We start from the raw sequence: 22,686 nt of genomic DNA, 5'->3' as shown, positions 1-22,686 counted from the left end.
GCAAATTCCGGGCTCAGCTTCCTCGCCCACCAGTGGCGGTGGCTGTAGTGATGGCTTTACACATCTCAACAAAAACAGAGAAGTGGCGAGAAAATGGAAGACATTTTCGGTCCCATATCCGACGACGAGGAAGAAGAAATGACGGACAGTGACATGGCGCGGTAGGTAGAGATTTGAATTGTCTTCCAAATCGCAATGCCTTGACAGCCAATGTGACAGGACCCATTGTTTCCGCAGCCTTGAATCCCTACAACAAGAACCCCTGACACCGAAATCACATACCGTGGAAGAAAAACGAGGAGAACAAGCAAAAATGTCCCTCATTAAGCGGTCCGCCATCTCACATCGAAAGATCTGTTGAACGACAGCATCGCAAAGAGAAGAGAGAGAAGAAGCGTAAGGATCGCGAGAAATCACGGGGCTCTGGTCTGGATCAGAGTATGACGGTGGTTGCAGCCGCAGCACAATTTATGCCATCACCTGCAGCAGTTAGTAGCACAACAACTCCCGCCAAACCTTTGGAGGATGAAAATAGCGTTGATTTAGATGCAGCAGGACGTGCTCTCGAAGCCCAACTTATGGAAGATTCGGATAATAAAGCTACCGAGGATGCAACTCCTTCAACGGCTACAACTTATCGCAGTGATATGACCGATGTGTTTCGTTTCTCTGATGGAGACGAAAACTCATTGGAGGTAACGGGAAGTTCAGCTCCAACCGGTAAACATGAGAATCGAGATGTGAGCAGCGGCATGGCGGAGAAGGAACATGCTACGAACATCAGCTTGAACAGTGGCATGAAAACCAAGAAGAAAAAGAAGAAACGTTCCAAAGAAGAGAAACAGCTACATCATCAACAAAGAAGAGAATCTTCATCTTCGAATGCATCTCAACATGCCACGAATGCATCCCAATCCGCAAGCACCGCAAAATTAACCATAGATATTGCAGCAGCCAATAAAAATGCCCAGAAATTGGCAAACGAGGAGCATGGCGAACAATCCTCCACCACCAAAACCTCGCCCCTGTGTAAACCATCACCCAGTTTGCCGTGTCTGATCGGTGATGATGATGACGAGGAGATTCTGCCAAGCACCACCACCCAACCACCGGTGAAGACAACACCCAACACGTCATTGACTTGTGCAACTGCTTGCACTACACCACATCGATCTTCATCAAAGGATTTACTTTCGCTTTCTCCCCACATGAGAGGTGATAAACAAATGATTAGCCCCATACCAAAAACTCCAACGATAAGCAATACTAGTGGCCTTAATTCAATGGAGAATATGAAAAAATTACACCAACAACTCCTACCTCATCTACAATGGACAGCAGTACTCACAATACTAACGCCATCAGCACAACACCAACGTCTTCCACAGCCGGAAATTCCGCAGCCAATGCTGCTGCTGCTGCTGCTGCTGGTGCTACCACGACGAGCACTTTGAATAAATCAACTGATTCCACTACCTCTTCCACCACATCAACAACATCGAATGCAATGGTCTCTCCCACCACAACATCATCGCTCACCTCGTTGCCCCCAAACACAGAAGAAAAACCAGACATCTTCATACCCGCTTTGATGGGGAAATCGATGAAAAGATAAGCGAATCTGCAGTGCAATCCATATCGGCCGAGTTTAATCCGCCTCTAGATCCCACGGCTGATGAGCCAAAAATACCTGTGGAATCTCCGCCAGACGCCTCTAAATTGGAAAAACTGGAAGAGTCGAAATCACGTGTCACCATATCACAGGAGGAGACGGAAAGTGCCGTTTCTGCTCTGTTGGGTGAAAGCTTTGGAATTCTTCGGCTGACTATTCGTTTGACGACGATGTACCTTTGGACGACTTAAATAGTGTAAGTGCAGAGCCCGAGCCGGTCATGATGACACCGGCCGAGCCCGACGAAGAAGCAGCCCTTGCCGCCAAAGCCATCGAGTGTGAGGTGGAAAGTAATCCTGTCACAGATGTGGTCGTTGAAGACAACCGATGCCGAAGAGGTGTGCAAAGCTATACAAGCCTGCGCCAGGAAGAGTTGGAACTCAAATCGGCAGATACACCACAGTCTGTACGTGATCTTCAAATCGACACAGATACCGAGGAGAATGCCGACGAGGCTGACAGCAGTGGTAGTCATAGTTTGAAAATCGATGAGACGGCCCAATCCAATAATAGTAGCTCGCTATCAGAGAAGGCTCAAAACAATACCACCTCTATATTGTCCGATACCCAAGGGGATAATCAACAAATGAGCGAGAGGGCAACAGAAGCCAAAACAATGCAACAACAACAGCAATCTTCTGTTATAACAAAGATGGAATCGACTGCTGGCAATGTGGCACAAGTTTCCGGAGAACCAAAATTGGAACCACCAACCATTTCGAAACAAGATCAGCCAGCTGTGCAACCAGTGCAGTCTGTTATACCAGCAACGACGAATGAGACAATCACCTCTGTTGTTGTTAGCTCGGTGGGTGCGTCTGCATTAATGACTTCTTCATCTTCTACATCATCGATGACATCCGGTCCAGCGACCACAATCTCTTGCACATCTACACCCACAAAGACATCCATAACATTTGCCCCATCGGCGACAACATCTTCAACACCCAAACAACAACAAGCTCTCCAATCTCCCCATCAGGCAACAATCATTAAGCCGTTGTCTTTGCCCCAGACAACCACCATGACCCCGGCTACAATGGCTTATGTTATGCAACCTCCCACCATTAGCATTCCCGATCCGACACCACATTTTGTAGTGCCGCAAATGGTGTTGTCACCACATGGAGTGGTAACAGCCACAAATGTCATGATTCGTCCGCCTCTTCTTCATCATCGTCCTTGACATCATCGACGGCCATTCATTCACCACAATCTTCGGGAATTCAAATGCCGCCACAGTCACCACTTAGTACGGCTTATATTATGGGCATGCGAGCCCAATCACCCCATAGTCCGCGTAATACCTCGCGTGGTAACACACCAACGCCAAGGCAGCAAAGTCCCCATACGCCCACACCACCACCTCCAGTTACAATTTCAATGGCATCACAACAAAACATTTTAATCCAAGGGGAGGTGGTTCAGTGCATCAGCAACAATCTCAGATGTCTCCGAACAACTCTCAGTTGATGGTGGGAACACAGTCGGCGGTGGCAATGAATAGCCCCATGGCCAGTCCCAACTCAACACAATCCCCACGGCAGCAACAACAACAACAACAACACCTGTTAACATCCACATTGCAGAAAATGCCTCCGCACAGTTCGCCGAGCTGTGGTGCACCAGAGCAACATATGATCAAGATTAACAACTATTCCACGCCGCCAATGCAAACGGCGAATGTGGTGAGCATACGCATACCGCCACCTCAAAATGCCCAAAATCCTCAACAATGTTCACCCCACGCTGGACAGCAACAACAGGTGGCGACGGGTGGAAAGCCTGCCATTGAACAACACCAGCAACAACATTCACATCCCATAGGTCAGCACATTTTGCCAATATCGGTACAAAAAATGCCACCTGTCCCTTCGCATCCGACAATAATCAGCAAGGTGGTGACGGTCACACCACAGCAGGCTCAGCAATCCACAATGCCGCCTCACAGTCCGGGTGGTTTACAAAATCAACAGAACTCACCAAAATCTGCAGCGGTTTATTCTCCGCCACCTCCGCCATCTCCCAGCTCGAGGCACTCTCCACAAATTATACAGCAAATGGGTAATATTTCGGTGCAGCAACAACAACAGCAGAGTGTCCAAGCACAAATACAAATGATACAACAACAAAGGCAACAACAGCAACATCACCAACAACAGCGACAACAAATGCATCAGCACATAATGCAAATGCAGCATCAACAAATGTTCCATCAACAACAGCAACAACAAAAAATGCAGCAGCAACAGCAACAACAATATGTTGCCAATCAACAGCAACAACGCGGGCCAATGAATTCGCCTCAACAACTGATGCCGCCGCAGCAACATCAGCATCTCCAACACACCCAGGCTCCACAGCAGCCAACAATGCATCAGTTGCAACCACATCAAATAAAGTCCCAATATCAGCAGCTACATCCATCGTCTGCATCACCCCAGTCGCCGCATTCTTCATCCAGCAGTACGCAGCCAACGGGACATGCAAGCAATCAACAGCCGCAGCAAAATGTTATACAAACACCAACAACACCGCAACGATTTTTGGTGCAGCAACATGTTGTGGGGATTCCCCATTTGCAGACGCCGCAATCGCAGCAACAACAGAATATTGCCATGCAACAACAGCAAAGATCTTCACCCACCATGCAGCAGCAACACCAACAATCCAATGTTGTGTTTGGAAAATCGCCACAGCAACTGCATTTGCAGTCCTTGCAACAGTCTCCCAGTATGGCAGGACAACAACGTTCACCAGTTCCAACTGGAGCACAACAAGAAACATCAACTGCAACCTCTGTTGGCCTAACCGAAACAGTGTCTCGTGTTATCGTCTCAACACCACAAACATCAGCTCCCTCAGTTGCTGGACAAACAACAGCAGCAACGACTGGTGATAATAGCGGAGTCGCCGCTACTCAACCAAAACATGTTGAAAATGTTTCAGTAATTAGGACTCCAACTCCCACAAATATTGTGGCATCAACTGTCACGACAACGGCAGCAACAACCACATCAACAATTGTGGCCCCACCTACACAACATGTTAATAAGGAGACTACTGTCCCGGTGGTGGCGTCATCAACAAATAACAGTGCTACAGCGAATATATCGGCTGCTGAGCCAGCTTCTTCGCTCACAAGGGCCTCGCCCATAACAGCTTCAGCTGCCCTGACGGAAGAGAATATCACAAAAATATCACCACCCAAACACGATGAAATCGAACAGGACTCCAAAGAGGATAGTGATTATTGGTCAGCCAAGGAATTGAATGTGGTGGAGCCTAACAGTGGTGGAGGTGCCACAACTACCAGCAGTTTGGCTGCCAGCAGCGTTATCAAGAAGAATGATAATGCAATGGCGACCTCAACCTCTGTGGCAACACCTTCAACAAATACGCTTCCAATCAACACTAACCCAAGCAAACAGCAACAACAACAGCAAAACGCTGCTGCAACAACAATTGAAGATGCAAAGGCAGCAGCTAAGTATCCTCAAACTCAGCCCACAAAATCTACCACAGATGTGTCACATGCCAAAACTAATTCAGGGGACACAATTAGCACTGTGCCAGAACCTGTGGCTCAGACACAGCCACCTACATCAACGGCGTCTTACAATGTGAATCCAGCGAATTCCTCATCGGCAACTACGGTTAACACCGATCATGACACAGAGGATGAAACGGAGACACAACAAATGCCAGCATTTGAACAGATCTCGGTACAAGGTAGACCCAATACTCGGGGTACCGGAGCTAAACGTGGTCGCCAGCCAAGAGGTGGCAAAAAGGCAGCAGCTGTTATACCAAATGCTCCACCTGCCGTTGCTGCGAATCAGTTGCAAGATATTGCACCACCATCTGGCAATGCAGCAGGAGTTCAAACACGTTTGAGAAAACCCAATGCTGCAACACCAGCAACAAGAGGTCGCAAAGGTAGGCCACCAAGGAATTTGCTATTACAGCAACAGCAGCAACAACAACAAGAGTTGCAAACTCCCTCGACGGTACCATCTACAAATGTGGCAGGTACCACTGGTGCTTCCTCTTCAGTAACTGGGCCATCGGTATTAACGGCAGCCGAAAAGAAGGCAAGAAGTCAAGCTGCATCAGCAGCAGCAACATTGGCTTCACTTTCAGAGGTTCATCATCACAATAAAAGCGATGTTTATGAATTCCATGACGATTCTGGTGAAGAAAGTGGCAAATCAGGCAGCGGATCAGCGGCACCATCAAGCTCTTCAGTGGCTAGCAGCATAGTAAGCGGTGTTGACAATCGGCCGCGTTTGATTTTAACCATAAAAAGTCCACATAACCCCACGCCCGTGGTCAAGACCAGCGAGAAAATTGCCAATGAGCAACAGCCAACGCCAACAGCAACAGTGGCGGCTCCATTGAGCGAAACATCTGCAACGCAACAACAACAACCACAACAGCAATCAGAAATCCAATCTTCGGCACCAACAAGCGGAGCAAACTCCGCACAATCCGAAGGCGATTTGAATTCTCTTGCTAATACCAGAAAATCTCGTAGATTGCTTGAAAAAGATCGCAGTACCATTGATGATATTATTGAAGATGTGGTGCGAAATACCGCTGTGCCACCTGGTGCTGGACAACAAGTATCGGCAACAACAGCAATGTCCACAAATAATCCACAGCCCATACCACTTCAGGCTGCAAATGTGATTTCCAATGCCTTGCCAAAGGGTGCCCAAACACCGCCGCGAAGATCGGGTCGCACCTCTGCTGCCACTCAGCCCAAATCTAAGACTGGAATTGTTGGCGAATCAGCGGCAGCAGCAGCTGTTGGTATAGTTACTACAACTCCCAATGCCATTGGTCGACCAAGAAAATCCAAAGATCGTAAAAGCATTAATGAAATGGATAGCGAACAGTCGATTGCTTCACCACAGCCGCCATCTAAGGGAAGTGGTGTGGTACATGAAATTGTAGATTTGGATGATACACCAGAAAATCCTTTAAAATCTGGCACGCAATCGTTGGAGGATAAGCAACAGCCACCTACTAGCGCAGTTGGTGGATCGGTTGTACAACCACCGGCGACATCATCCACCGTGCCAGTGTCCGCAGCAGCACCACAACAATCAAACACCAATATTTCTGCACCGCAGTCAGTTACCTCCTCCATCAGCTCCACCATACCACAACATCCCAAAAAGAAGGCTTTGGCCGCTGCCGAAATTGAGTCGTATCAGAACCAAGGCACAGTGAATACTTCAAATATTCATTCAGCTCTACCATCGTGTGGTGGTGTTCCAATGCTAAATACCGCTGCACCTGCCTCGCAAAAGACAACCGGTGGTGCTGCAGCCGATTCGGTTAATAAACCCGTTATAGACACAAACACTGCTGGCATTGTGTCCGGGCAGCAAATGCAGCAGGCTAAGGCTGGTAATTTGCCGTCGGCCACTGCTGCTGCTCAACCACAGCGTCCACCGCTGGACCCCAAGAAAATGATGCAGGCTGCGGTAGCCGCAGCTGCCGCCGTATCTGAGAGTAGTGTAATGGGCAACAAACCGTTGTCCTCGACACCATCCACCACAATGTCTCAGGCATCAGTGGCGACACCAATAACTGCTCTTACCAAACCGGTGCAAGCTGAAACTGCCACAGCAGCTGCTGCGGCAGCATCATCGGTGACTACTGCCCTGCTCAATAAGTCTTCGGTGAGCGTTGTCGTCAAGACTTCGACAGTTCCATCAAGTCCGGCAACAGCGACACACATTACCAGTCAACAGGTGGTAGCTCAGACCCACCAGCAACAAACCAGACCGGCTGACATATCAACTCCAACGAAGCAACCGATCATTATGCAGCAGCAAACACCGCTGGTGATGCATGCTCAGCACACAAGTGTGAGGCCGCCAACGAGTCTAAAGGCGCATGTGTTGAATAGTCAAAAATTACAACAACAGCAGCAACAACTGCAAATGTCAGCTTCGGTTGGGGGACAACAACAGCAGCAGCAGCAGCAACAACAACAACAGCATCACCATCAGCAGTTGCACGCTCCGCAAACACCCTCCAAGCAACAGCAAACGCATCATCTGGTCCATCAACAATCTGGAACGGTGGTACAACAACCACCTCCTCCTCCTACTGGCCATGTAATACAACAATCAAATATTGTACAACGTCAAACCCCACCACAGGCCCAAATGGGTCCAATCAAACAACAGCTGTTGGTGAATATACCACCACCAACAACTCAACACTCACCACATGCAACGGCCGCCAGTAATTTGAATTCACCAAGGATGCAACATCAACCACAGGTCACGATGCCACAGCAGCCAGGCCATCAGCAATCAATCATCATGAAACAAGGTGACGAGTTGCATCCATCGCAAATTTTACATGTGGTTAGTTCCAAAGCAACGCCTCCAACACCAAACAAAAGTGCTGCTGCTACCGGTGGTATGGTGCCTTCTGCGGTTGCCACATCAGCGGCCGCTGCAGCAGCCTCTATGCATCTAATGCAACAGGCAGCAGTGGCGGTTGTAAAGCCATTCAATCCGTATTTGCAACAAAACCAAACTTCTTCAGTTCAACAACATCTTCCAACTGCTCACCAGCAAATCTTGGCTGGCCAACAGAAAACAAATACCTCAGCATCATCTTTGCCACTGGGACTAATGGGTCTCGCCCAACATTCTGCCATGGTGATACAAACCAAGACATCTGCACCGCCAACACAAGCACCATCATCATCGTCAACTGTAGCGACTCCAACGTCTGCAGCCCTCAGTCATATGCAGCATACGGCCCAGCATACTCCATCGCCACCCTTACAGCAAGTTCCACATTTGTCCAAAGCTCCGCCAACAAATCCAATGCTTCATAGTTTACAAAGTCAAAGTGTTGCACGTGGTGTTCTCAGTGCCGTTGGTTCTCCACCACCCCAACAACAACAGCAACAGGCCGGAGGAAAGCCATCCCCTCAGTCGACATCAACAATAACAGCAAATGTTGTTGGTGGTAAGTTAAAAAAGAAAATAATTTTTAACAATGTCTTATTTAATTTTATAAATTTATATTTCAGGTGGCGCCAATTTGCGTACGTCAGTGCCAACGATTAGTCCACAAAGTCAAGCTCGCATGGGAACCATATTGATGCCTGGTGGCATACAAGTGCCACCACACTTTGAAACAAATCTGGTAAGCTATTCTTTTTTTTAATAATAAATATTTAAGGGCAATTTAAATGCTATTCGGGAGCCAGACTTAGAAAATCTCTTAGCAGAAAACCATCCACAAATATGGGAGTTTTCTTTTGTAAATCCTGAATAACACAAAAATTTCCATTCCAAATTATTTGACTCATAAAACAATCTAATTTAAACTTATGGACGCAGCATGATATGAACACGTATAATAGTGCCCCTAAAGGCGTTGTACGCAATGCACATAGTCCTCCACCTGCTCATCAACAAGCGTCTCCTATAACACCGGTAAACTTTTCAAATTTATTCAATTTTTTTTTTTAATTTTCAAATTATTTTTTTGTTTTTATAAATATTTGTATACAAAAATTATTTTAAATATAGAATCTAACCTTACCTTTTTCCTATCTCTTCAGAATGATGCAACATTCCCTGGTGGACCAATACGTGCAGTTCCCACGCGGGAACATTTGATGATATACCAACAAATATTGCGCCAGCATGATGCTTTGAATCCGCCCGCTTTGCGTGAATATGATGAACAATTGTTGGGCACCAGTCCACCATTGGAATTGAGAAGACCTAGCAGTGTACCACGGACAGTGGCTGTACCACACAGTCTACAAAGTCCTCAGGATAGAGCAACTGGTATGATAAAGCCTAATTAAAAACTCTTTATTTGAAACTAAATCATTCCTCTCTCTTTCTCTCTCTCTCTTAGATTCACCCCAAGTGGCTCAAGTTTATGTCCATAATGCACGTCTACCCGCCCATGCACATTACGATGTAGCTGGTCGTCCCACTACAACTGGGGCTCCAGGTGGGCCACCATCTGCATATTATGATCCTGCAAGGCAATTGAATTTGGAACCTCCACCTGCCCATCGATCAGCAACGGCTCATAGTGTGGTGGCACCACCACCAACTGTAGTTGTACCCCACCCATCGGCGGGCAGTAGTAGTCCATTTATGCCCTCCGCTCCGCCCGCAACGAATGTACCACTAACTGCTGGTGGAACTTCAGCTGCACTACATCACTCCAAACAATTAATGGAACGTGAAAGGGAACAACGCGACCGAGAGAGGGAACAACAGCTGTTGCGTGAAAAAGAACAAATTCTCGTTAGGACAGGTAAGATTATAGTGATTTGATTCAAGAGAACTGTGTACGTGGATAAGATACAGTGTACATGCGAAAGAATTTGAGGCAGCCTGTGTTCAGTTTTTTTGTTAGCTTCCAAAATGATTGTTTTTCAAGCGCCCGATAAAATCGACAAGGAATGAAGCCAAATTCACGATCAAGACTTATTAAGTTATGAAAGATAGCTATCTAGAAGGCTTATTATATGCCTTTTAATTGTGGAAAGCCTATAAAAAGTTGATCATATATACAACAACAATAAAGCAGACTGGCTGAAAGCCTATTACCTATAAAAGACATGTGGAAATCTGAAAAATCTGAAAAATTCAACCACAAACGAATAACTCCTCGAAATATTCTCAGAGGTCCCATAAAAGATCAGCATAACATTTAAAGATTGAGTTTCAAAATTGTGTTATTATTCAGTTGAGGTTATTGATACCCAATAAATGTTTAATCTTTTGACACTTCCAATACGTTTTACAAAATAGTAACATGCAAAAGATTCAAATCGTTTTTGGGATTCTAAGAATGGAATTATGGAATCATTTGGTACGACATTTTACAGCAATTTTGGAGATGGTATCTTCCCCAAACCTTAGCTGCTGGGGTACTGTACATTTTGTTTACTAAAATGCCTTTATTGAAGGAATTAGTTCAAATGCTGAAGTATGTTGACTTCGTCCGAACTCAGTCAAATCATGCCATTACATAGAAGAATTCAGTCAAATCATGTCATTACATAGAATCTCTTTAATTATTTGCGGCTGGAATATAGCCTCTTATAACGGCGCCTCCCGATTATTGGTATTGTTGAGATTTTCGCCTCAATTTCCAAGCAATTTTTGCTATAATTTGAGAATACTAGTTCTCTGCGAATACATTAAATCCTCGCAAAAGAATTTTCAATGCAGATCCTAGTTTTAGTAATAGTACCCATATATGGGTACCTCGTGATTTTCCTTATTTGGAAAGTATCTGTCTCAATTTCGAACTATATTTGGGTACACAGTGGGAACAATGTTGAAAATATGTGATTTTTTCATAATCAAGATTTACCCACGGTGGATAGTATAAAGAACCAAACGCAGTTTTTATATGTCATTTTTTTTTTCCAAAAATCGGTAACACTTATTCACGCTTATGCCTATTAACTGTTTAATAAACCCCAAGGTTCTTGTGTGCTTCGACAACGCAATAGAAAGCTCCAATACAATCTGGGACCCCATATATTTTTTTACATTTAAATAATAAATTTTTAATTTTTCTCTATTTCCTTAGGTGATGCCCATAATATGCAAGTGACAGCTGCATCCTCATCATCGACACATCAACTACCCCCACATCCAGCCGTGGCACATGGCCAAGTTCCACCACCACCTCAAGCAGATTCACTGCTGACATTGCTTCAACGGTATCCAGTTATGTGGCAAGGTTTGCTGGCCTTGAAAACCGATCAAGCTGCAGTCCAAATGCATTTTGTCTTTGGAAATCCGCATGTTGCACGTGCCTCGTTGCCGTGCAACAGCGATGGCAGTACACCACCATTGCGTATAGCACAGCGTATGCGTTTGGAACAGACACAACTGGAGGGAGTTGCCAAGAAAATGCAGGTAAGTCAAGGAACATTCTCCTTTTTAGTTTTCTTAAAGGCATATGAAAAAATATTTTGGGGGAGAAAAAAATATGGATGTTTTGAAAATACAGGGTGAGATAAAAAAAAAACTGCAACAACGCGTGTTTCGATCAAGTCGCTTCTTTACTTTTGAACCATTTCTGCTGATGTTGCTGTTTTCTTCCGTCCACTTCCTTGACATCGGACTACGCTACCAGTATCACGATGATACGAGACTCAAAAAATGTAAACACATTTAAAAGCTGGAGTGCCCTAACGATAGCCCCTTGTGGGTTTCCAGCCAAATATAAAGAAATCACACGATCACGCTTGAATTCCATCACGAATAGTTTTTTTCTGGGAAATTCTCACCAAAATGCTTTTGTACGCTTGTAAACAATATAATGAATGGAATAATTTTAACAGTTGTCGGACGAGTGGCTTATAAATTACAGCAGTCTGAAGTTGGTTGAAGTTGAACAAAACTTAGTAGTCACAATTATGTCTTCTGATATAAAATTTTTAGTAGTCAGATGATCTTTCTGGCCGACCTTTTATAAGCTTGTGACTTATTTATCTTTGAGTTTCACAATCACAATTAAATCTTTTGACTTCAAAATTAGTTTTCAGATGGGCTTACTGACCGACCTCATATAGACCATAGGCCAGTACACTGAATAATATTAATTTTTACATTTTTTTTTTCCATTTTTTTTTTTTTTTCAGTTTGAAAATGAACATTGTATGCTGTTGGCGTTGCCCTGTGGCCGTGATCATGCCGATGTCTTGCAACAATCTCGCAACCTACAATCTGGATTTATAACCTATTTGCAACAGAAAATGGCTGCCGGAATTGTGAATATACCAATGCCGGGAAGCGAACAGGCAGCCTATGTGGTACACATATTCCCCTCATGTGATTTTGCCAATGAAAATCTAGAGAAGGCAGCACCAGATCTAAAGAATCGTGTAGCTGATATCGCTCATCTGTTGATAGTTATAGCTACCGTCTAAATACACCACACAAAACGTCCACAAAAATACAAACTAACTAAACTGATTAAGAAATGGCAGGAATAATATTACTTTATTTCCTGCCACACTCTAAAATACCAAAATCGTGATTATGATGATGATGTTGGATAATAAAACTACTATTACTACTAATAATAACAATGAAAAATGATGATGATGATCAAACCAAATTTTAACGTAAAAAAGCAAAGTTATTTTAAAACAACAAATAGTGTGATTTCATGCTATTAGTGATTGTAATATTTATAACATATAAACAAAAAACAAACAGAAGCAACAAACAAAATAAGAATATGAAAAACTACAAATTTTTAACACAGAAAATATATAAATGAAAAGAAAACGTAAGAAATACAAATTCACCAGACTCTAGTTAGCGATGAAACTAAAAACAAAACAAGAAGAAAAAAAAAAACGGTTAAGATAAATATCTTAAAACACAACACAAAAACAAAAAAATGTATAAAGAAAAAAAAAAACAAAACACGAAAAGATAATAATATTTAAACAGTTCCCCCTCCCTTCTTTTCACCCTCTTGTACTATACAATATGAACTATATATATACAAATGCTAATATAATAATATTTATAAAAAAAAATAATAATAATACTGGATCCTAAGTGTTTCTTTTAATTATAAATAACTTATATAATTTTTTTTTGTAAGGTTTTCAAACACACAACAATATATATAAATAATAAACTTTTTGTATAGGAAACAAAAATACAAACAAACAGCTGTTATAAGTTGATGTTGAATTTGTTTTTGTGAAAAAGAAGAAGGAAAGAAATAGAAGCAAAGAAATAAGCATAATATTAAATTATTAAGATTTTTGTTTTATTTAATTATTTTTTTAATGTTAATCATATATAAACTTTTGCTCTAATAATGAAAGTATAGACTATAGTTTGATATATTACGTATTTTTTTAATTTTTATTATTTTTTATAATTTACCGTTATTTTTACGTAATTAGTTTATTTTCTAATTTTAATAATATATTATAATAAGGTAATAAAAACAGTTAAACAAAATACAAACAAAAACAATTACATACATTAATTTATTATTATTATTTTTTGATCTCAATGACGACGACAACATATGAAAAAAAGTAAAATTCAAAATAAAATAAAAAAACAAAAAATATTATATATTGTAACTCCTGTCCGTATAACCTAACATGTTAATAAAAATAACCCAAATGTTTGTGTCTATGTTAAATGTATTCTGAAATCAAGTCCCAAAGTGAAATGAAAATGTTTAAGTGTTTTTTGAAATCTTTATTTTATTTTTGTTTTAAATGTTTTTTTTTTTTGACGAGTGTGTTTAAATGTTATTTAAAGTTCAATTTTAATTTTGCATTGTTATTGTATATGTTTTATAGAATTTTCCATATTTTTCCGCCTGAGAAGCTTTTAATTTTAAGTTTTTAGAATTTTTTATTAAAAATGGAAAATTTCTATATACCATATTTATGTATTGCCGCAATACATTTGGGAGGAGGAAAGCCTTTACTTTATTTTTTGTTTTTCAAAATGGTGATGGCAGTTACACTTTACCCCGAAAAGGATCAATTATTAACTCAAGAATGAGACATGCTATAAAAGAACGAAGGGATATAGAAAAGGGAAACTTCCACTTTTTCTGTAGATTCTTCATTGGTGTGAATTTTAAAATCAGTTTTTCTCAACTTCCTTGAAAATAGTCTTTTTCCAGGGCCGAAACAAAAAATAAATTCAATGCTTTCAAGAAAACAAATGTAAATACGTTTTATATTTAGATCACACAGACACTGCCACACTCAAACAAATTTAAAAATAAGAATAAAAGGAAAATAAAATCTTCTTCAATTGCAACCCAACGCAGCAGCATCATCGTTTCCATTGTAATGGATCGAATATCTATCCGGTTCGGTGCTTTTGGAACATTTTATTTCCCTTGTTTTCTCCAACTTTTATAATTTATTTATTTTTTGTAATTAAAATATTTTAAACTGATTTTAAAATTAAGATTTAATTTTAAACTAAGTTAATAACATATTGCCTGTGATGCCCTTCGGGAGTAACAAAGAAAAAACTATTTATATTCGTTCAATTTTAAATGAGTATAATCTGCACATAAGACATCCATCACATTTACAAATATTCTTTTGACCTTGAATTTTCCCCATGGACGAATCATTTTCCCACAGAAGCGAACATTTTAAATATACATTTTCTTAATCAAAACATTTTATGAACTGAATTCCAAGATTTGTTTCAAAGTAAAAAATTGAAGAGAATATAAAGTTACTTTTCATTCTCATATTCCCAATGATCAGTGAGAATTCTCCATTTCCTTGGAAAAATAACATCATTCCCCTTAGAAAAACTTGAGAGATGGAAAGAAATGTTAGCTTAGTAAGGTAGAGCTACCAGCTGATTACAATTTTTTTCTAAGTGTGCCCGACTTTTTCCAATTTTCAAAACAAATGATTGGAAGACACGTACATTGCGGCTCGCGCATTAAAGCTATTAACCAGTTTAGCCATGAAATTGAAAGATTTAGCAGTTTGGGTCGTAATTTTGAGAGAAAATCCAAGCATTTCACTCGTTTTCCGCAATATTTAACTCATTTTAAAAATGAGGAAAAATGTGAAAAAATTGTACCTTGGCATTAGCCTTAAACAAACAGAAAACCCTCTCAATTCATCAAAATTTTTCAACTATCGAAAAATTCGAAATCCTTTCAAATACTGAAAATGAAATGAAATTATGTACTTTAGGTGTTAGCTCCGAGATATCACAGTCAATATGTTAAATATTAATTACACAAATTGAACGTTTTATTTAACATTTAACACACAAAGCAAATTTAATTTTCACTTAAATATTTTCAAATGTCACTGCTACTTTTCGACAAACTCAAACAATCAATGTTTTGTTGAGCTTACAATAGTTTTTTTTTCAATTCAAAATATATAAATACATAGAAAACATAAAATCCTGTGTAACATAAAAACTACTTTTCAGGAAAACTATTTTCCTAAATACCCTACCCCCAATGTATATAAATCAAAACGAAAAAAAATACTACTACTAGGTCCTATAAAAATGAACAATTCTAAAAATAAATATAAAAAAAACTTTGTACAGTACCCCTTCCTTCCCAATTTCTTAGAATTTAGCTTTAAAAACTATAATAAAATATAAAAAAAGTAAATAATATATTATTAACTGTATGTTATAATTCTAAAAGTAAACACAACAAAAAACCTAATTGTAATATATTATTAAACTACAAAAAAGTAAAACAAAATAAACATCGTTATTATATTGCTATTTAAAACATACCAGAAAAAATAAAAAAACGCAAAAAAAAAATACAACCAACAAATTAGCATGTTAATAACTATTAATAAATGAGAAAAAAACTACCTTACAAATAATAAATATATATATACATACAGAAATAATATAAATATTATTATTATTATTAACAAAAAGAAATAAATTAAGAAATAAATGAGAATAAAAATAAACAAAATCTTTACACGTTAAGCATTATTATTATCTTTTTTAATTTTAAGTTGTATTATTATTAAAACAAAACAAAAAAATATAAAAACAAATAAACAACAACAAGAAGAAGAAAAATCTGAAAACAGATAAATATTAAAAACACAACAAAACAAAAAATCTAAAGAAGAATAAAGGAATTTTATTTAATTTTTATTTTGAAATAAAAACGAAAAACAAATTCAATAAAAAACCTCTTTTTTGTGTAATTTTTCTTTTACACTTGATGAGTAGTAAACGTAGTAAAGTTAGCTGAGGCCTATAGTGGAATTTGGTTCGTGCCGGATATCTAATTTTTTTTTTCTAAATTGTAGAAGTTTCTTTAGTTTTCCCAGTAATGGGTTTGGGAGTACTTGTATTAATCGCAAAATATTAATCAAAAATTGGAAACACAAATAATACCCGGAAGAGAAGACAATATAAAAACACAAAAAATGGAAAGAAAAAACCAGACACACTTTGATTTGATTCGACGTTAAATACAGGGTGAGATAAAAAAATGCAACAAAGTCAAACGCCTTAATTTTTACATTTTTTTTTAATTTTGTTGCAAAAAATATGGGAAATAGCATCAAATTTTAGAATATGTTTACATTTATTCGAATTCGTCACCTTTGGCACGAATTATGGCCTTCGAACGGCCAATGAAACCGTCGCATTCTGCCCGAATGCGACGTTATTTTGGCCCATTCCCGGCGAAGCGCTTGCTTGAGGTGATCAACACTTTGGGATTTTTTAGCGCCAATCTTGCCAAAATACTCCAGACACAACAGTCCAACGGATTGGTATCCGGAGATTTTGGTGGTCATTGTGCGGTGAGAAATGTGTTTAGCACGGACTTACATACATGGATATAGTTATAGGATATAGTTATTTGCCTGTGGCAAATATTTAATACATTTCCTAGGAATCATATAGATGATAAAAGTCCCAAGAAGTCTTGCTGTGGTGTTTTTGGATTAGTGTTTGCTGAATCCTTGTAACACCATCCCTAACATAGCGGTTGAGCAACGCAGAAATTTTCTTGGAAATATGTACTTATAAACTAATATTTACATAATTATAATTAAAAAAAGCTTCAAAACTGACTTACCCACAAAGTTATACAAAATTTTTCACAAAAATTGCTTAATTCTACACAATTTAAACAAAAATATTAAAAATATTCCAGAAAGTCTCTGTCTCTTATGAAATTCAAACTAGAACTTGATTTGCTTCTTCTTTTTCTTCCTCTTCAATCATGACTTTATATTGATAGCACGTGAATAACTAAGTTATTGACACCGTAACGTGTTCGTGGAGTACCGTAACAATTTAAATTGACATTTTCACAAGGTTTGTATTTATATTTCATTAAATAAATTTCCGAAAATAACAAATTTCATTGAAGCATCAGAGATTGATGTCAAATCAATATCAAACTATAATATTTTTGTGACAGAATTTGTATTATTAGGATTTCAGATATATGTGGACTGCAGTGCATTACCCAGTAATTGTGATAAGGATCCGTTATGTGAACCACTTTCAGTGGGCTACCATTTCTATGTGCTTGACAAGTAGGTTCAGAAACTTCATTGTTGTCAACTATTGCGCCAAGTGAATAGTCGCTTTGTTTTTTTGGTTGAAAAAGCAACGAGGAGCGTCAATTTAATTAATTTTTTTACATCAAAACTTTTACAAACTCAATGAAACCATTAAAAAATCATCACAGGTAAGTATTTTCCATTTATTTATTGGGGCCAAGTCAAGTTTACAGCCCTTTTCGATTCATTTTGAGAATAAATAATCCGCGGCGTCCTTTTTACAACAATATAAGAGTTCACTTGTGTAAGTCTATACTTTCCACGATTTTAGGCTACAAAGGATATTCAAGTGGAGTCCTTCCGAGATATGGACGTTAGCACTCAACAAAATCTCCAATTGGAATATAAGAGCGTTTTGATTTGCGGGAAAAATTACTTACATCTGCGGAAAGATTTCGACACGAGCTGCGTCATAAAAAAGTACGAATTTCCTTTTAACACATGTTTAAGTTCTTTTGGAACCCAAGAACTTCACATTGATGCAAAATTCTTCCCATACGGAGATATAATGTTACGTAGAATCTGTTATTTTGGATGGTCTGGGACATAGTTTTCTCATGCGATACCGAAAAATGTTGATCGAAATTAATTTTAAATTAGTGTCAATTTTATCTTGACTAATTCCGAAGCCTGCATGAAACTACTATTTTTGCAATTTTCTTCGACAGAGTAAAGGGAAAATCGATTATCGTAATAAAAAATTATCCATTTTCGCAATTCCATAAATTGAAAATTTCTGTAGCCTAATGCGATCAAAATGTTTTCGACATCGAATGCAGGAATTTGTTCGGTGGAAAATAACGCATTTTTACCCGTTTTGTAAAGAATTTTATTCGAAATTCTTATCCATAGATTCTGATAAAATATAAGGGGCATCTGCTGATAAGGCCAATCCCGTAAAAGTATCCCTTTGATAGCTACAAAATCCTTATTTTTGAAAATTACTAAAACTAATTCAATATTCTATGTTGGCGGTTATAAAAACTAAGTTATAGAACATTTACCACATTACTTACCAAATATTTTTAGGAAAATCTTCACATTGTTTTGGAGTTTCTAAAGCTACCATTTATTACCTTTGTCAAAAGGGTGTTTCGCTTCCTGCACACAACAGTTTAGGTTAAAATCTTAATAATTTAAATTAGTACATTATCTTCTCGAAGAAAGATACCAAAAAAGTCTACTTAAATATGTGTATTTATGATAAATTGTTATATGCCTTGTGTTAATTAAATGTTGGCAGTGTCAGTAAGAGAATTAACAATAATTGGTTGTGGCATGGATGATTCATTCTTGGCATTCTCAACTAATGCAGCTTGTACTTTACACTCAACATTGGCGGCATTCTGCATGGTTTTTTCCCATGCCAAATCAAATGGATATTCCAATGGTTTCGCCTCCAGAGGACATTCATCTTGATTTGGAGCGGTGGCCAGTTGTATGTTGGCACCTTTGGTGTGGATACGTTCCAGCATGGCGACATTAATTGTTTCGGCATTGAGGGATGTAATGTGTTCGAATAGCTGTTCCTTAGTGTGGCAATTAGGGACACCCTTCTTCTCAAAGAAACTGACAATATTGTTACAATCTCTCATTAGGAACTCCAGTGCTGAGGGATGTTGCGGTTCCACCGATTGGGCAACGTCAATAAACCAGCATTTATCGTCGTGCCACAAAATATTGTATTCACTCAGATCGGCATGTACCAATTTAGCCTCATTGTATAGCTTGTACATTGCAGTTACCACCTCATCATAGGCGGCAATCCACTGGGCTGCACTGAGAATAGCATCTTTAAGTTTGGGAGCGGCCTTATTATTTTCACCGATAAACGACATGACCAACACATGTTTCTTGAGCATTACAACTTCGGGGCAATTGATTCCCACACTCTGCATGCGGGTTAAATTGTGCATTTCCTTTTCGGCCCACATATTAATGATGACGAAGTTGTTCTGTTTGCCGAAACGAACATTGAAACGGCCCTTGAAACGATAGTCGTCTTTGATGTATCTATCACGCTGCTTGAAATCATTAAGAGTGGTTTTAAATATTTTCACAGCGCACTCCTTGGGCATAACAAGGGGATTTTCTGGATCTGGTCCAACAAAGGCAGGATCAGAATTTGCATGTAAGATAACAGCTTCCTTGCCGGTAGAAATGATGCCATTAATTTGTTCCAAAATCAAATTGTTAATCAATTTGTAGAGTATTAAACGAGTACGACCATCGACACCCATTTCCGCGGTGGCGACATTATCCTTACGATCCTGCATACGGGCGTTCTTCTTCTGGCCCTTGCGGGAATAGGTTTTAAGTTCGTTAAAAACCTGAAATGTACAACAAATTATGTTTGGTTTTTAATAGAAAGGAATTGTAAAAAATAGGAAGTTCTAAGATATGTGTCTACTTAAAGTATTCCAAATTAGAATGCCTTCCAAAAAGTCTCATATAGAACCACAAGATCTTGAGGTTTAGGTCTTCTATAGACTGAATTCTAAAAGGAATTCTATTGTTAGAACTCTTCTTTAAAGGGTCTTCGTAAAAAATGCTATATAGAGATTTCCTCTAAAAATGACTGATGCAAAACTCGAATGGTTACCTCCCCTTGAAAGAAGAATAAGCCTTTAATTAGCATCCGAAATTAGACAGTCCTTCAGAAAATAACTAAGAATTCACAAATATGGTCGCTGATAGTCGCTAGAAAGCGTTTTAAATATCCTAATTAAAAATTTATTGTTTTTAAAGCATTTAAAAATTGAAAGCTCTCCTGGCTCAAAAAATACTTTAAAAATGTTTCTCCACACACTCACCCTATTCGACAGTTTCATATCAAAACCAGCCCCGTCACCAGTGGCAAATTCCAACGGCAGCGACATCATGCGGCAAGCATTCCGAACACCACACAACTTTTCGTCATGTTTTGTAATCATTTCACCATCCTTATCCATGCCATAGCCACACTTGGGTATGGCTTCCAGTATACGTTCGTTAGTCTCAAAACGATCCCAATCACGTTTTTCACGATGTATCTCATCTTCTTCGTAATCATCACTTTCGAGGTCTTCGCCCACATCCCTGATGTAAGGCTTAATATACTTATCCAAGCACACCGTAATCTTGGATTGTTTATTTTGGGCTTTTTCGATACGCTTTACTTCTTCATTGTATTCCTTGTCGAATTGAGCCTGTAACATTTGAGCAATTACAGCATCCGATTCACAGCCTTCTAAGGCTGCCTTTTCAGCTGCAGCCAGCTCTTCTTCTTCACTTTTAAGGAATTCCAAAACTTCTGGTGGCAAAATGAATTTGAAGTCATCTTCTTCATTAAGTAAATCCCATTCATCTTCGTCCTCATCCGGCTGGGCATCTTGCATAGTGGCCATTTCAAGGCTTTTGACCAAAGCCTCCTCTAAATCACGTTCTTCTTGCTGCTTTCGTTTTTCTCTTTCGGTTGCTTGCTTAAGGACTTTTTCTTTTTTCTGATTTTTTACAATGGCAGCGAAATTCATGTCTTCCACAATGGGTTTTGGAACAGTTCCCCAGCAATTATTCGACGGTGGCGACGACGTCATTGGAAGTGGTTGATTGTTGTTTGTGTTGTTGTTGGCAGCCATTGTGTATGTGTGTGATTTACTTACAATTACTATGCTTAAAATAGTTGATGATCCTGTATTTATGGTACTTATAGTACGTTTGTATAAAAAATTGCGAAATATTTTCCTTCGGATTGTTTTTTTTTTGTAAAGAAAACAAATTTCTTTTGTCTCGGCTATGGATAAAAGTTAAAAGTTGGTTGTGAAATGTTTTGACAGCTGTGCTTGTGCTTTTTGGCTGTTTGACATTCACTTGGTTGTGATAACACCAATCACAATTTCACAATGTACTGTACAGGGTACTGTATTAATGGTTGTGTTGAGCTTACTACCAGCAGTGCTACCTTATATAAAAACGTGGTTTTTATGAGTATGATAATAAATATTGTTAGATATTTTTTATATTTTCAAGAAAATTGTACTAAATAGAATGCGATATATTTTTGGGCTGAGGTTCAACTCTTAATCTATGTCATGGATATGAAAAATACTTTGTCAACAACTTTCATCAACTTTGATTTATGCATATAACTGTAATCAACAACTAGTTGCAGAGCAAAATCTTTCATCAATTGACCTATGTATGTGATACAATGGAATAAAATTTCCCACCAGAAGAATGTTTTGGTCTACATCTCCAATGTTGTTATGAACGTTTGAATATTTAGTGAATTCTTGCAGTTTCTGGAACAGGACATATGACTCCACTTAAAATTTTTCTGTAGTTTAAAATATTGAACACAATAGAGCTCCATTCATACGGAAAAGCAATAAATCGTGTGGATTTTATTAAATCAAGGCCTCTAAAATAATAAATTGTAAATCTATCCTCGAAAAATACTTCCGCTGATAAAATTTTACCACTACATACCTATATTGTATTATTTCCTTGAACCACATACTACTGATGTTTGTTCGATTAGTGCCCGGGTAATAAATCCATAAATCATGTTATGTGTCCATTGACAATTGAAATAAATTGTTTGCCATCGATTAAAATGAAATTGTGGATGAAATTATTACTGTGCGATTATATGAATGAATATATACCCAACAATCTATTGTTTCAGTTTTTTTAAATGGTTTGCAGTAAGGAAACCATATGTTAATAAAACATATACGATCAATAAAAATCAATTTAAATGTTATTTAAACAACTTTAGGAATTTCATATTTGTTATGGGGAATTTGTGGATTTTATGATGTAAAAGCGATATATTTATTTTGGATAGTTGGGACTTGTGAAACTTTTAGATAAAGAGTAATGCTTTTCAAGTTAGACATTAGAT

General features: G+C 38.8%; 2 protein-coding genes and 1 long non-coding RNA gene across 3 annotated transcripts in view; 2 read left to right on the top strand and 1 right to left on the bottom strand.

Annotated features, from left to right (window-relative positions):
- Positions 1-15,794, top strand: part of LOC131800491 (protein split ends-like) — a 280,268-nt gene extending 264,474 nt beyond the window's left edge. The window contains 12 exon segments of the mRNA XM_059118397.1: positions 79-161; positions 238-292; positions 294-1,432; positions 1,560-1,810; positions 1,813-2,797; positions 2,839-3,088; positions 3,091-8,677; positions 8,742-8,857; positions 9,279-9,510; positions 9,584-9,994; positions 11,285-11,616; positions 12,345-15,794. Of these exon segments, the coding sequence (XP_058974380.1) occupies positions 79-161; positions 238-292; positions 294-1,432; positions 1,560-1,810; positions 1,813-2,797; positions 2,839-3,088; positions 3,091-8,677; positions 8,742-8,857; positions 9,279-9,510; positions 9,584-9,994; positions 11,285-11,616; positions 12,345-12,632 (9,729 nt within the window). The 3' untranslated portion in view covers positions 12,633-15,794.
- A 1,614-nt stretch (positions 15,795-17,408) lies between these two features.
- LOC131800719 (uncharacterized) lies at positions 17,409-18,518 on the top strand. The gene is made up of 3 exons (XR_009341506.1): positions 17,409-17,550; positions 17,672-17,929; positions 18,073-18,518. It is a non-coding gene; the product is annotated as an uncharacterized LOC131800719 (long non-coding RNA).
- A 327-nt stretch (positions 18,519-18,845) lies between these two features.
- Positions 18,846-21,626, bottom strand: LOC131800718 (serine/threonine-protein kinase RIO3-like). The gene is made up of 2 exons (XM_059118399.1): positions 20,615-21,626; positions 18,846-20,131 (listed from the first exon to the last, which is right to left on the bottom strand). Exons 1-2 carry the CDS (start codon positions 21,416-21,418, stop codon positions 19,031-19,033), a joined length of 1,905 nt encoding a protein of 634 aa, XP_058974382.1. The 5' UTR covers positions 21,419-21,626; the 3' UTR covers positions 18,846-19,030.
- Positions 21,627-22,686: the final 1,060 nt, after the last annotated feature.

Source organism: Musca domestica, unplaced genomic scaffold, assembly GCF_030504385.1.
Source record: "Musca domestica strain aabys unplaced genomic scaffold, Musca_domestica.polishedcontigs.V.1.1 127, whole genome shotgun sequence".
NCBI classification, from domain to species: Eukaryota; Metazoa; Arthropoda; class Insecta; order Diptera; family Muscidae; genus Musca; species Musca domestica.
The sequence above is the reverse complement of the archived record's forward strand: the minus strand, read 5'-3'. Positions and strand labels throughout refer to the sequence as shown.

Coding starts and splice junctions, on each gene's coding strand:
- LOC131800718 (XM_059118399.1), bottom strand. CDS start 21,418: ATGGCTGCCAACAACAACACAAACAACAATCAACCACTTCCAATGACG. Junction 20,132..20,614: donor ATATGAAACTGTCGAATAGG/GTGAGTGTGTGG, acceptor TGTACATTTCAG/GTTTTTAACGAACTTAAAAC.